Source organism: Mauremys reevesii, linkage group 13 (genome assembly GCF_016161935.1).
Source record: "Mauremys reevesii isolate NIE-2019 linkage group 13, ASM1616193v1, whole genome shotgun sequence".
Lineage (NCBI taxonomy): Eukaryota > Metazoa > Chordata > Testudines > Geoemydidae > Mauremys > Mauremys reevesii.
This window is the reverse complement of record NC_052635.1, coordinates 48,202,851-48,217,730: the sequence shown is the minus strand read 5'-3', so window position 1 is coordinate 48,217,730 and position 14,880 is coordinate 48,202,851. Positions and strand designations below refer to the sequence as shown.

The 14,880-nt window shown below is 56.9% G+C and overlaps 1 protein-coding gene across 2 annotated transcripts in view; it reads left to right on the top strand.

Annotated features, from left to right (window-relative positions):
* VSTM2L (V-set and transmembrane domain containing 2 like) overlaps positions 1–7,043 on the top strand; it is a 40,815-nt gene extending 33,772 nt beyond the window's left edge. For both annotated transcript variants that reach the window (XM_039497199.1, XM_039497200.1), the window contains one exon: positions 5,287–7,043. In XM_039497199.1, the coding sequence (XP_039353133.1) occupies positions 5,287–5,625 (339 nt within the window). In that variant the 3' untranslated portion in view covers positions 5,626–7,043. The remainder of the gene's footprint in view (positions 1–5,286) is intronic.
* The last annotated feature ends 7,837 nt before the right edge of the window (positions 7,044–14,880 follow it).

The following is a 14,880-nucleotide window of genomic DNA, read 5'->3' as shown; positions in this document are numbered from 1 at the left end:
TTGTGCCTGGGCTTCACGCTCCCCCGCAGCCCGCCGGGTGCTGTCACAGCTGCTGCATGCCATGCAAACTGGGGCTGTTTCCGCGGCGGGGAAGTGACTCCCGGCCAGAGTGTCGGCAGGGGCTGGACAGGACCGAAGGCGCTGTGTAAATGTCAATCACCATCCCTCGAGTCAGAGACGCAGACTTTAAGGCTAGGAGGGGGATCACCAGATCAAGTCTGACCTCCTGTGTACACAGGCCACCAGCACCCACCCACTAACTCACCAAGGTCTTACAGCCCCTGGGAGACTAGACTGTTCTGTGCACGGGCGGAGAATAGGCGGGAGTGAGGGGCACCACGTCTGAGGTCCCTGCTGTGGGAAGGAATTCAGTGAGCTAAACCCAGCTAATCCTAGCAAGTGACCCCCCCTCCAAGGTCCCTGCCAGTCTGATCTGGGGGGAAATTCCTTCCCCACCCCACATTACGGGGTGCGTAGCAGCACCCCGACCGGCTCCGCTGGAGCAATGCCAGCAGGGTAAAGGCGTTGTATCGATGTGCTGCACAGGCGGGGATGGCTCCAGCTGGCGTGGCTGCGTCAGACTGGGTTGAACACACGCTGGAAGAAGTCCTCGATGGCCCGGAGTGAGTGTACAGGCAAAAATATCCCCATCTCAGCCCCCGGTGCTTTCCTCCCCTGGCACTCCGGCAGCGCTAGCCTGCGTGCGGGGCCTGGGGATGCCAGCTTAGTTGGTTTGGGTCATGTCCCTGCCTGGGCAAGGGCAGCGATGGGAGAGTTACACAACATGGCACTGGCTCCATCTCCCCGCTCCCCTCCACCTGCGCAGTCCCAGCCTGGCCCGGTAACGCTCGCTGGTGGGACCTTTGGAAACGAGCAGCTCAGGTACAGGGCTCCCGAAACGTGCGCCTGCTCTCGTGCCTTTGGAAATCCAGGCGCGCACGGGTCCTTGCTGCTCTGCCTGTGCCCGTTCAGTGCGAGCGTCAAAGCAGCAGCACTGCCGGGCGACCAAGCTCTGGGAAACGCCCGGCCCGCTCCTTTCGCGACTTCTCTTTCCTGGGCTGGTTTTGAATGATTCCAGAGCTCTCTGGAAACTGCTAAGGTTTGACTGGTTTCCACCTAAACCCAGCACCAGCTCTGACTTCCTAGCTACTCATCCAAGATGGGCTGGGTGAGCTGGTCCGTTTGGGGGGCGTGTTGCCTGGCGTGGGGTTTGCTATGAGCTCAGCTGCAGGGCCCATCAGGCTGGCCCCAGCTGGGAGGTCAGAGACCTGCCTGTCCAACGTGTATGGAACCGGTAAGTGCTCGCCTGGGGCCATGCAGCACATGCCTCTTGGAGGTGCTGAGCACCCTTGCTTCCCTTGGAGGGACCGTGGTGCCTTCACGATTTAGCCCCCTGTTGGGGACCCGTGGGCATTTGGGATAATCCGCTGCCGCTCACTGGCTTCATGCCCAGCCGCCAGGCCCGCAGCCGCTCCGCTCTGCGTGGTGAAGAATGAATGTGTAACGTTAAAATGCAAGAGAGGCTCACGGGCTGGCCCTCAGCCCCAGCCAGCTGGGACCCCCTGCGGCGCTACTCCCAGCATGCGAGAGATGTGGGGGGAGCAGATGGGAGGCCACGAGGGCAGAAGCTGCGGAATGATCCTGGGGTGGGGTCTTCTCTTTAACTGCGCAATTGCATTTTCCAGCATAATTAGGCAGTTAATTGCATGCCTGAATGTGATCAGTGCGTTTTCCTGTGTAACTATGATTGATTCCCAGGCAGGCTGGGGGTGACGCTTCCTCCAGCTCAGGCCACGGGGAGAGATTCACTTTTGAAAACATTTATTTATTGATTGTTGTTTTAAATGTCCATGATTATTAAACATTTAGAGCCTGGGAAAGAAATGCAGGGAGATGAGCCGTCCCTGCAAGTGACTGTGATAAAATGTGCAGCGTCCGAAGGGGAAGTAAAGCAAACACAACCGGCCCCAGAAGGCAAACCAGGCTCTGCAACCGTCGCACTGAGAGCTCCCGTAGCCAGGTGGTACCCGCTCAGACTTGGTCAGATCACAAAGAACGTTCTCGGCCCCAGAGAGTCCGACTGCATTACAGCCCAGGAACCAGGAACCCCCTTCGGAACCTGTCTGCATTAACCCCCATTCCCGGCTTTTCACCCAGAATGAAATTCAGCCCCGCGCAGGGGCCAGCTCCAGACCTGTGTGCCCGGGGGCTCAGGGGGACTTCAGCCTTGCACTAGGCTGCTCTCCCCGGGGGTGAATTTCACCCCAGAGGCGGAAGAGAAGGTGCTTTGAGCCGAGAGAGGCACAAAGGAAACTTGTCTCCTTATTGTAAACAAAAGCAGCTTTCAAAGGAGCCTGTACGGAGTATTGGGTGGCATTTCAAGGTGCTTTTCCAGCAGCTTGGAAGGCAACAGCCAGGGCACGTGTCTCTTGAGTTCGTTAGCAAGCTGCTGGCTTGGTGCATTTGGGCTGTCACCGAAGGGCAGTTATGCCCATACAGCAACTGCATTTCCCTAGGAGGGCAGCATTGGCCATGCCAGGAGAGACTGCTGGGCTACCAAGGCGATCAGTGTCCAGCTGCAGCATGGCCAATATCCAGTGCGTCAGAGCCTACAAAGAAACCCTCCAGCATCTAGCCCAGCTTCCAGTGGCTGCACCGAGGGAGAATATTCCTTCCTGACCCCTGTGGCGGTCACTTCACACCCTGAAGCATGACATTTCATTACTTTTATCTCAGCCTGCATCACTGCAGATATTATTAGTGATCATAAAATTATCCAGCCCTTTTATAATCCAGCCACAAGACAGGACTCTAGTACCCACTAGAGCAGCAAATTCCACAGACTGACTGCAAGGTTTGCAAAGGAGGTTTCCTTTTATTAGGGCTAAATTTACCAGCCATTAATTTCTTTAAGTGACTCCTTGTTCTTGTAATACAAAGTTAAAAGGAGGGACTGATCCTTTCTCATGTCACCATCCAGAATCTCCCACTCTTCAGCAAAAGACCGGATAGCTCACCTCCCTTCAAGGCTGCAATACTTGGTGTTGTGTGTAAATTCTAGCCAGACCTCTAGCCTTCCCCATCTCAGTAAGCAGCTGTACTTGGAGAAATGGCATTGTCCAGTGGAACAGGGCAGCAGACTGGGCCTCATGTCTCATTGCGTGACCTTGGTCTAGGCACTGGGCCTCAATTTCTCCATCTGTAAAATGGGAATAATGATCTTTTGCTCAACTTTCCAAAGTACTCTGAAATCTGTGGATGAAAAGTGCTATATAAATGCAAACTGCTATTTAAATTCCTTCCTGACCTTGCTGCAATCAGGAGCATGAGATTTGCTGACCCTTTTCCTAGTCTGTGCAGCTACAGCTGTGAGTATTGGTCACAAAATTATCCAGCCCATTCTAAAAATTCATCGACAGTATTAGACTCCCTGGCAGCTTCCTTCCCAGCTAACTCTCATGTTGTATTTTGAAAATGCGGGAAGAAAAAATCTTAGTGACAGCTTGGCATTGCTGTACGGGCGTTCCTTGCTGCACCACAGGGCCTTCAACCCCAGCAGAGGGCAGGGGGAGACTGCATGCCAATTCTCTGCTGCGTTTACAGCTGGAATGACCATTGGCAGCTCTCGGAGATTCTCATTAGCAGACGCTGCTAAGGGGATGTGGCAGAGCAGCTACACCATGTTGCTACCGTGCAATCTGCAGCCGCCTGCAGGTCTCAGGAGCACCCCATCCGTGGCTGCGTAATGCCAGCACCCCCAGACTGTGCGTCCAGCCCGACCGCCTCACTCCCATCTTAAGGCATCAGTTCATTACTCTCTGGCTCCATGGCCTGCAGCTGCAGAGCACATGCAGCCCTATAATGAATCCATTCATTAGGCCGGTGACAGGTCTCTCCCGCTCGCTGAGCCTGTGGCTGGGTTTGGTTCTGCTCTGTTGCTTCTTCAGCCGGGGGTTCACGACTCCCAGGCTGCAGCCTCCAGGCCAGGCGCTAAACCCCACAAAATCCTCAGCTCACCAATGCAGTGGTAAGGAGAAAAATGGCCTTTCCCATCCAGTGTGATTAGAGGGAACAGAGCCAGGGGCCTCAGGGTGGGTTATAAATCTGATTTATTGACCTTACCCAACAGCAGCAGCAGCTTGGACTAGTGCGTAAGTCTTAAATTTCATTGGGTGATAAATACTAAGAGCGAATCAATTTGGTAGAAAAGCTAATTAGCCTGCATGGTTCTGCATCGATCTCAAACACAGCTCGGTGGAGAATGCTGGATTTCATCACCTGGGCCGGAGCAGCTGTGGGCTGAAGGATCCCATCGTGCACAGGGGCTGGGGGTGAGGGGTGTGCGTTAGAGGAGACGATGTTATGTCCTGGCCAGTGGCTGAATATTTCTCCTGGGACCGGCCGAATGGCATGTACCCTACCACAACCGTGAGCTGCTTCATCTCCGTGTCTGGGGCCTCTGGCCTGCTCCAGTTAGCCTCACCTCTTGCCCCTTTCGGTGGGGTGGTTAGTCACAGGGTCGCTGATCTCACCAAGGTGTCAGGGCCTGGCGTGAGCCAAGCGCTGGGGGCAGCCGGGCACTGATGGTCACTCGCTCCAGCTGTAGCAGAGACCCAGCTCCCCGGCCCCCATGTTTCTTCTTCTCCCTCTAGCTATGGTGGCTCTGGAGGGTGCTGCACAGCCAGGGGGGAGATGGAGCTAGCGTGGGCCAGGGGCGCCGGACCTGGGGAAGGCTTTCCAAGGGCTGCAGCAACTGCTTCCCCCTGCCCAGAGCAAGAGTGGAGCCTGGGAGCAGCTGTGACTCTGAAGCCTAAGGCCCCACCCACCCCGAGTTGTTGGCACCTTCCTTGGGGGCAGAGGCAGATTAGGGTTTTGTGGGGCCCTGGCCAGAGCAAGTGGGGACCCCTCCCCACACTCCTGCCGGGGAAATGGGGTCGGGCTGCGGGGGCTTCTGCCCATCCAGTGCTCCTGCTGGGGAGCGGGGTCAGGGTGCGGGGGCCCGGCACCCCAGCAGACGGGCTGGGCGGATCGGAGTGGGGCAAGCCCCTGCATCCCGACCCCGCTCCCTGACAGGAGCGCCGGCCAGGCAGAGCAGGTTGGGACGCGGGGGTGCCCATTTTTCCAGGGTCCCCCGTTGGTCCAGTGGCTAATCCACCGCTGCCTGGGGGCATTGCATGGAAAGGTGTGATGGAGCGTGGGAGGGCTGGGGACGGGCTGGCGGGGGTTAGGGGAGTTTCTTGGAGCCCTTCTGCTCTCAGCGCTGTGCTCTCTCCCGCTCCCCGCCAGGTGGTGAAGGTGGTCGGCAGTAACATCTCCCACAAGCTGCGGCTCTCCAGGGTGAAGCCCACCGACGAGGGGACGTACGAGTGCCGGGTGATCGACTTCAGCGACAGCAAAGCCCGGCACCACAAGGTCAAGGCCTACCTGCGGGTGGAGCCGGAGGAGAGCTCTGAGGCGCCCCACCACGGTTCCTCCGCCAGGCACATGCAAGACACCCAGCTGCTGGGCGGCCAGCTCTCTGACCACGCCGGACTGAGCGGCCCCCCCTCCCACCACCAGCACCACCACCACAAAATGGGCAAAGAGCTGAGGAAGCGGGCGGCAGACACCTCCTGCCTGCTGTAGACTGAGCCGGCGTGGCACGGACCGGGCTGCTGGATCCCCGACACACACACGTCCCTCCCCACCCCAGACTGGGCAGAGGAGGAGTGCACGAGGACTGGCGCCGGGTCGATGGAAATCTAATGCTCCGAATCAGAGACTAACGTGTGTGTGCACACACTCTGACTCTCGCATGTACCCCTCTCTCCCCACCCTGCCGTGTAGCTATGGATTTTTAAATTTCTTTAAAAAATACCCTTGAGCTGATGCAGTGCCGTCTCCAGGACTCGAATGCAGAAATGGGACCTCTCTGTTCCCAAGTAGGGTATGACCAGAGGTGGGGAACTTCCCCATTGCCATCAGCTTGTTAGGGGGGGGGCTCTCCCTGCTGTCTGTGCCCAGGGGAGGGGCTGGGGCTCGTTTCCATGGAATACGGCCACTAGTCGCACTGGTTCCCCTGGGGGCCGTGTGCAGACAGGGCTTCCAGCTTTGTGCCAGGTTTAGTGTATGCCAGCTGCTCCCCCCCGTTTCGCATTGCTAGCTTTTTATGACTCCAGTGAACCCATCTGGGTCTCTGTATGTGGGAACCGCAGTCACTCCCCTTTGCTTTGCCCCATGAGTCCTGTCCTCCCTCCCTCGAGAGACCCAGTGTAGTTATGCTGGTTGGATCCAGTCGGGTGGCTACAGCTTATGTGGCTCATTCCTATAGACTGTAAATAGTCACCTCGTCCTCCTCCAGGCTGCCACCCGGCCGAGGAGGCCAGTCTCTGGGGGCCTGGGAGGGAGAGAGGGGCGCTCTGAGTGGGAAGCCCCGCTGGTTTTAAGGAGCCATCCCACTGGCTGGAGGGAAGGGGCAGAAAACGCCAACCTGCTTAGATTTCCTTTGGATAAAAGCCGGGGCCTGGGTCGGCTGGTTTGTGGCTAAGCCTGGGGAAGCGCAGGGCTCTGCCGTCTGGAGTTACCCAACCCTGGGGCCTAAGAGCTGCCCCTCTTCCCTTATTGCATTTCCTGGAGAAGTGGGGAGGGGCTCGGGCCTGGCTCGCTCCTGAGGACTGTTGATGGTGCCCAGCCCCCTGCAGGGCTCAGGCTGACCCTCCCCCACTGTCGAACCCGTTCCTCTGTCCAGGGAGGGGGGTGGGTTCAAGCCACAGCCCGGTTCTGAGCATTCCTACCCTTGGTTGTTCAATACGACAGGCCGAGCCAGCCTGTTCCCGGGGCACGTGTTAGTATTTCTCTGTGCGCCGATCATCCGCGGGGAGGGTGAGCTGCAGCCCGCGAGAGCAGCTCCTGGCGCGGGCGGGAGGCCATGGGCCCCTGCCCTGCAGTCAGCCAGGAGGGGAAAGGGGATCTCAGCTGCTCTCTTGCTCTAACCTCCCCATGCACCACATGATCCAAGCTGTGACTTGCAGCCCTGCTGAAGTGAATAAAGCTCTTTAAATGGACGCAGCCTCCGCCTCTCTGTTCACAGCAGCCTTTTACAGGGGGCCCTTTCATAAACCCTGGGCACTATAATTGAGCAGGGTACCATGTGAGACAGCATCCCCCCCCCCATGACAGTGCCCTCTGGAGGTGCCCCGCAGCCATGACGCACCCTGGCCTGGTGCTGGTCCCAGCTGCAGGCCCTGCCACGCTGCAGAGCAGCACTTTAATCCCAGCTGAGGGTTTAGATTCCCCCCAGCTGGAGGATCAGCTGCAGCTGCCAGTTCTTCGGCTCAGAGCCTCACCAGGAGGCCATGATCCTGCAGCGCATGTGGGGAGACAGGACCTGCCCTCTCGGGGCTGGCTTGGGGCGTTTGGCTGTAAGCTCTGCACAGGGTGAGTCGGGGGTTTGTTCTGACGTCACCAGAGCCCATGGGGGGGGGGGGGGGTTGCTCAGCTTGGCCTGCTGGGAAATGTCTCCTGAGCTGTGCAGAGCCTAACCCTGCGCCTGGACTGCCTGCTGGGGGTGCAATGCGGAGCTCAGACTGAGACAGCAGCGCTGGGAGCTCCCCCATCACGTGCGCATGGTGAAATGGGCAGCTAGCGCCTCGAGCCCGAACGCCTGCCTTGCCCCCATGTCAGGGCTTGGCCCTATTGGTAACAGCAAACTCCTCCAGATCCTGCTCTGCCAAAACATGCTCCTAGCCAGCGCGAACTGCCCCACCCGCCTGCCTGCCAGCCTGCCATGGTGGGTAATTACCCACGATCTTTGAGCACCTGAGCCCCCCGCGACCCAGCCGTGGAGCTCTGCATTCCCATACCAGGGCTCTGGCCTGCCACCGCCTTCCATGTGCTGGGAGCACTTGCTTTAGAGCGAAGGGAGGGAGGTGAGGCCAGGACACCAGGGTTCTCTCCTGCGCGTCTAGCCGCGCCCCATGGGCTCTTCAGTCCCCTGTGCAGAGAGGCCCTGGCTTTCCGCTAAGGGCATTGCCGTGCCAGTGCTGGGTAACAGGAACACAGCAGCGGGCAGAATTTGGACCCTTTGTGGGGAGACCCAGCCGCTACCCTGAAAACCTGACCAGTTCCTGGTACCAGCTGGTGTACAGAGCCGTGCAGCTACTTACAGGACAAAGTAAGAGGCTCAGATTAATTCTCTCCGCTTAATTTTCTGCTGCGCCTGGAGAGGTTTCCATTGGGTCCCTTCCTCTCTTCGTGCCCTGCTGATGGGAAGCCTCAGCCTCACCCTGCTGTGTCCTGCAGCCAGACCCTGGGCTTTGGGAGCATCCTCCATGCACAGTGCAAAGTGGAGCAACTCTTCACGGCCCCGTGGCTGTGGGTGGGGGAGGGTGGGGAGCTCAGATCAGGTGTTGGCCCTGGTCTGTGCCAGGGGGCTACAGAAATCCAGTTGCATGAAACGTAACTGCCTGGAGGGGCCGGCTTTCCCTGTGGCACCAGGGCAGGCTCTGTAGATTTCAGGGTGTTCTCCAGACTCAGCTTTTCGTAATGACTAAAGAGAAGCTCTGAGCCCTGCTGGGGCTGAAGCAGCCGCCTGAGAACAAGCCATTGCAGCAGCAGGTGTTGGTGAACTTCAAAGCCTGATGGTGCCCTCACAACAACCTGAAAGGCAAAGTGCAGGGCCCCCGGTTTCCTGATGGCTCTGCTAACAGGGTCACATAACTGCACCTCTCCAGTGCTCTAGGGCCATGGCTTAGCAAAGTATATAATACATTAAAAAATCCCCCAGGGCCACTGCCAGGCAGTTAAAACCAGACAGAGAGGCAGAGCACACGGCTCGCAGTCAAGGACAGTAATAAAAGCTACCTCTTCCCTCCCCCTTCCTCCCACCACCTATCAAGTATGGCATTGTCCACAAGAACACAGGAGGAAACTGTGCAGAACCCTACAAATACATAGGATACTTTGCCAGGAAAGAAATATTTACCAGCTCCCGGGACTGGTAGTTTTAGCAGGAAATCCAGCTCTCCCACTAGCAATAAGAATCGCTGAGCAGCCACTGGTGTGTTTGTGTTGCTCTGATACCTCTGGTCAGAGGCAGGCATCTCTCCTGTGAGAGAGAGGGAAAAAGCATCCCTGCCCCCCACAAAAAAAATAGTGATACTAATCGACAAAGGCTGGCAAAGAAAGCGAATCAGAGCAGCCTCAAGAGCGACCCAGGGCTGCGAATCCCTGCAGAACAGATGTGAGTAAATAAATGGTGGTGTCTGGAGTAATAGCCTGAGAACCTGGAGGTGAGTTAGTAAAACCAGCAACTGGTTGTGTTCGGAGAGATTCATTTCCCTGGGTTTAACTGTGCAGCTCCTGGCCCGCTGCCCCCCAGGTCGCTGAAGCAGGAGAGCACTGTACAACCCCTAGAACACAGGACCAAACTCCTATTGGGCAGTGGCTGGCCAGCTCTACCACCAACTGGTAACCCTGGCGTGCCTGCCACACGCATCGCAGAGGTCCCAGAGCAGAGAGATGCCCCAGCTCCGCAACATATCCGTGGGCATCCACACCCGCCTGCTCGCGGATCCAAATGGTGTATCTGCACCGGGCTCCACCAACAAAGGCGGCTGGGGCGAGGTGCCTGTCTGCAGCTGGACTTCCAGTGAAATCAGCCCGCCTGGAGCCGGTGCTGCCGCTCAGGGACCAGGGACAGGTGCTGTTTCTAGACTTATTCTCCTGGGCGGCCCACGGGCCAGCAAGCTCAGGAGCTGCACAGGACATGCTCAGGGAAGGGGCTCTAAAGCATGCCCCCCTCTGCGCCTCAGGAGTCGCTTTCTCCCTCCTCTCCCCCCCAAGGGCCAGCACTGCTGAGCCCCCACCAGCCTGCCCGTACATAGCGCCTGCCCCAGCGGGCCCTGTGCTAAGGTCACAACAGCCCTGGGCGCTAGGAGGCGATAAATCCATTTCACAGCAGGGGAGGCTGCAGCAGAGGGGTTAAGTAACTTGCACACTATCAGGAATGAAATCCCAGTCTCCTGAGTCCCCATCCTGTGAGCCAGCCCCACTAGCCTCCCCCCTTCCGTCTGCTCTTTGCTATTCTGCCTTGTGCATTAGCATCAAAGCTACCAGCTGAGGTCTGGCTGCAGAGTTATCATCACTGGCTCTGGGTGTATGCAGCAGAAAGAGCTCATTTCAGGTACTAGAAAAAGGGCTGAGCTTAAGTGCCGGCAGTTAGATAACCTCCCCCACCCTTCGTTTGGTTTGTAAACTGAACAAACTTAATATGCAAGTCACTGGTGGGGAATAAATAGGCACCATGAAAATGTCATTTCTACAGTCACTTTTCTGACCATTATCCCGCTGCAAACAAAAGCAATTTACTCTGCCTGTAATAAAGCAGGGGTGATAACGAACCTGAGAGGAGCTGCACAGCTTGCTCCTGAGAAAGGCCGGCCTCCCTGCCCCGGCAGCCACTTCAAAAGAAACACAGGATGCTGGAAAGAGACTGCGGCCACTAAGAATTTCCAATAGATCCATAAAGCCCAGAGAAACCCCATTGCGTCACATACACCAACCACCTGGATGGAGAAGCTGTCTATGAAAAATCAATCCCCTGTCAGGAGACACGTCTGCGGAACATAGATCCACAGAGGCATTGGAGAGGATGTGTAAAAACAGCCCTGCTGCCATCAACTAAGGGCGCTGCTCCATTAGCCCAGGCACTCGGTGACTGCGACCCAAACTGCCTGGAGCCAACCACCAATTCTGCGCATGCAGTGAACCTGGGCGCACAGCACTGGCATCTGTGTGTGACGCTTTGGAAGCACCTAACTGCTTGGGCCTCTATGCAACTGCCTGTTTACCTGTGGAATCACCTGTGTGTGCAGATGTGTGTATGAATGTGTATATGGGTGATCAAATCAAGGCGGGGTGGACGTTAACAGCCCCGTTCAGGTTTGGCAGTTGCTGTTTGCTGTCGGCTTTATAAAGACCATTTCCCCATTGACTCCAACGCAGTTCCGTGGTGGTCCCGTTTTCTGCCCCCATGGCTCTAGTAGTTTTAAACCACAGCAGCTTTTGCAGTCCTGTGAGCGCTCAGGTGCTGGTCTGTCCCCCATCTCTGCAACTAGCTGCGTCTACCCACAGCGGGCGGATATTAGGGATTATTCAAAACCCTTTTTGGTTTCTATTGAAGTGTCAGAGCAGCGTAAGGCCTGTGATCCAGAGAACTCCTCTGAGCCTGACACTGCTCATGCTGCTTCTCTTCCCCCATGGGGGCCCGAGGAATTATCGTTAACGGCAATATAAAGTTAAACCTTTCGTAAGTGGCCACCTGAGGACCAGCAAGAACCACTTGCCTGGTGAAGCTGGTCTTTAACTAAAGGTCAAAGAAAATTGTACTGGAAGCCTTGGGGAGACCTTACAGTGGCCAGGTAAGCACAGGGCCTTGCCTAGCAGAGGTGGGACAGAGCCGGTTCTAATGCCCGGAATTATTTGTAACCTTTTGAAGTTTAACTGCTTGCCACTCCAGGGCTTTAATGCAGTGAAAGGTGCACGGGGCTTTGACAGGGCAATCTGGGGACAGACGGCCTGCATGCATCTCCGGATAAGCGGTGTGGCTGGGCGAGGGGCCAGGGAATGACGCTCGGTGGCTCGGTTCCACAGACCGTGAAGGAGACAGCACTTGTATTCAGCTAGCGAGAGGCTGTCAGGGCCCTAGAGCCGGGGGTCCTGCCCGCTGGTATTGGTGCTTACGCTGATATAGCAAGAGTTCGTTACACCCCACCCGCTACTTTACTAATGAGCCTCTGCCCTGGCCCCACCCCGGGGCCTGGGGGTTGCAGCAGCCGCTCCTCCGAGGGGGTTTAGCTGTAGTCAGTATTGCCAACGTGGGGCAAGAGTCTAATTTGATTGCTGTGGTTGCAGCTGTGTTTAAAGCCTCTTGACTGCTCGTGGCCCCGCGCTGGCTGGGCCATTGCTGCTGGGTGTAGAGGCGACTGCAGCCCATTTGCTGTCTGCCGAATCCTTCACAAGGCGAGCGGCTGGGGAGCAGTTCAGGGACAGGAGCAGAGCAAAGAGGTGGGTTGATGAGCTGGCAAAACCAAATTCCTGCTCTTCCCCAACCAGGCCAGGCCTGGCCATGAACACCTGTGCCAACAAAGGGCCTGCTGTGGTGTGTCTCCGTTAGACTGACGTAACAGCCGGGTCCGGCTGCATTCCAGTGTCTGGGGGCTGCTTTGGCCTCTAGCCGCTCTGCCCGTGAGCAGCACGTGTGGGACATGGCTCTGACTTTGCGCCACGCATGTTGCTACGTCACTGCTGAGTTTGGTTCCTGGGAGCGATGCTCTCCCGATGGCGGCGGATGCAGAGGAAAGGCGCCGCTCTGAACCAGCAGCAGCTTTTCTGTGTCAAAGGCGCGTCACGTGGTCTCTGTGCCTTGGCGGGTTTCCAGTGGTAAATGGTCGGTTCACCTACAACCCAGAAGGCTGTTTCATTAGCTCACTACACTTACAGCGGGTTTGGGTTTTAGCTGTTCCTCTGCCACCAGCGTTAGCCCCTAGGGAAGGCAGATGGTAATGACGAGAACTCTTCCAGTTCCTTTTGTCTCACGTCAGCCCCAGTGCGACAATGCCGCACCTTCCTCCTTCCCCCAGCCCCGCCCGGTGGTCTGGGGCAGGCTTCCCCTGCAGCAGCCGGGTCTGCCCAGACCACTGACCCTGGTGCCTGGCTCCTGCCGCTTCTGACAACTAGCGAGTGGCGAAGGCCCGCAGGCGCTTTACCTCAGGAGACTCCTTTGCTTGCAGCACCATCTACAGGAGCCCTGGCTAGACTCTGCACTGGCTCTGCCCAGAGCCTGGCGTTTGGCACAGCGCTGGCCAGGGGGGCCCCATTCTCACTCACACCAGCAGGGCCGGCCCACGCCATTTTGGCACCTGAGGCGGGGAGCTCAAATGATGCCCCCATACCCCCTTGTAGACACAATTTTCTACACTCTGGGTCCCAGTGGCGCCCCCACACAGTCTGGCACCCGAGGTGGCTGCCTCAGTTCGCCTCATGGTGAGGCCGGCCCTGCAGACCAGTGCCTGACTCTCCCCCTGCGAGAGGACACTTGGGCCTGGTGTGTTTAGCGCATGCCCTGGCTTTCCAAAGGCTCTGCAGCCGGGCAAAGCACTGCAGTTTCTCCGGGCCAGCCAGTGGCAGTAACCGCTCACCCTCCAGCCAGCTCCCTCGGCCCTGCCTTTGAGCTGACATGATTCGAGGCACCATCTGCTGCGGCCACGGGGGAGTGGGCACCACAGTGTGCGTGAGCTTGGCTCCTCTACCCTTCCTGCAAGCTGAAACTCACTCCACTTCCGGCCTCTGGGCCTTGTCCCTTCCTCGACTCAGGGGTGAATTCCACCCCGCAGACAGAGCAGAGAGCCAGCTGATCAGGATGGTGCTGCGAGCTCGGCTCTGTAGGCAGAAGATCCCATCTGGTTGTGAGGTTCGTGTTTCTTCTGTGCAAAACCAGCACAGCTGGGTGCGAATGAGGCTCGTGGGCCATTCCACACACACACGCTGCTGGAATGAAGCCCCTAGCAGTGTGCAAGGGAATTATTTGAATTATCACAGCGCCTAGGGGACCATCATGGGCCAGGACCCCACTGTGCTAGGAGCTGTACAAATGCAGAACAAAGTCAGGCTGCAGTTGCCCAGTGCCCCCCACGCTGTGCCTGGCCAGGCCTCATTCCCTCCTCTCCCAATTGCTGGTTTGTTGTTTCTGGTTTCCAAGTGAGCAGCTTGGGCACTGCGTCCTGGTGAGGGCTGTGTACCCACTCCGCCCACAGGGAGCGCTCAGAAACCCCCTCTTCCCACGCTCTGCCCACAACAGCCTGGCATGCGACAGCTGAGTGGCACTGGGAAGATTCAAAGACATGCTGAGGGTACTTTGTGGCAGGAGATAGGTTGCTAATCAAGAGAACTGGCCACTGGAAAGGGAAATGATCGCTACAAATGCAACGCCCGGCCTTTGTTTTTGTAAAGTCCCCCTGGCAGGACTTGGGAGCCAATGAACGCTCCCCATAGGACCTTCCAGAACCCTGTCACCAAATGGGGAAGGAAAGAGTGTGATTTATAAAGTAATCAGCCTGCCGCTGGACTCCAACACCTCTCTGCATGATCGCTTGCAATGCAGCCTCTTTTCTGCATTCCTCAGGAATGGCGGTGCTGACACTCTGCTTCCAATCCAATCACATGGCCCAGAGGGCTTTAGAAAGGTACAGAATTGGAAAGCATGCCAGGTATTGTCTGGAGTGCCGACAGGTCTCAGCAGGAGCCATACTAATCATTTGCAGGGCTACATACCTCTCAGGAGGCAGGATCTGACTGCACTTTATCTGTACTGTATGTACAGTCAGTCAGTCACTTCTGGGCTTAAACTTGTGTTTTCTGTTTTAGATGTGTGCACCAACTCGGTCATGAGACTTGGCGGCGGAAATGAGTCCTTGCACCTTGTGGTGCTGTTTACGTAGTGTAGCCACCACCAATGCTGCTGCTACCTCTAGAGTGAGTGAGTGTTGAATTCACGCGTGTTTCCAGCCTCTTTGCCCAGGCGCTAAGTTACTGCACAAGCTGCAAAGCAGTGGAGAATCAGTCCTCACGGCCCCAGTCTAACACATGCAAAGGGGTAGGGCCAACAGTGCCCAACACCTCCAGATGGGATTTAGAGTCCGCTCTGAGATGTCACTACCTGAATGTAACCTACAGCATGGTCAAGTTGCATAGCTTCAGAATGTGACCTATTTAGAACAGAAACAGCTGGTAGGAATTCTAAACAGCTGGATATAAAAAAAGGCAGTAGACTGTCCTTGAGACATTGAACAAAACCAAGGGCTGGGACATGGATAAAAAAAGAAAAGAAATAAAAGGCACAAA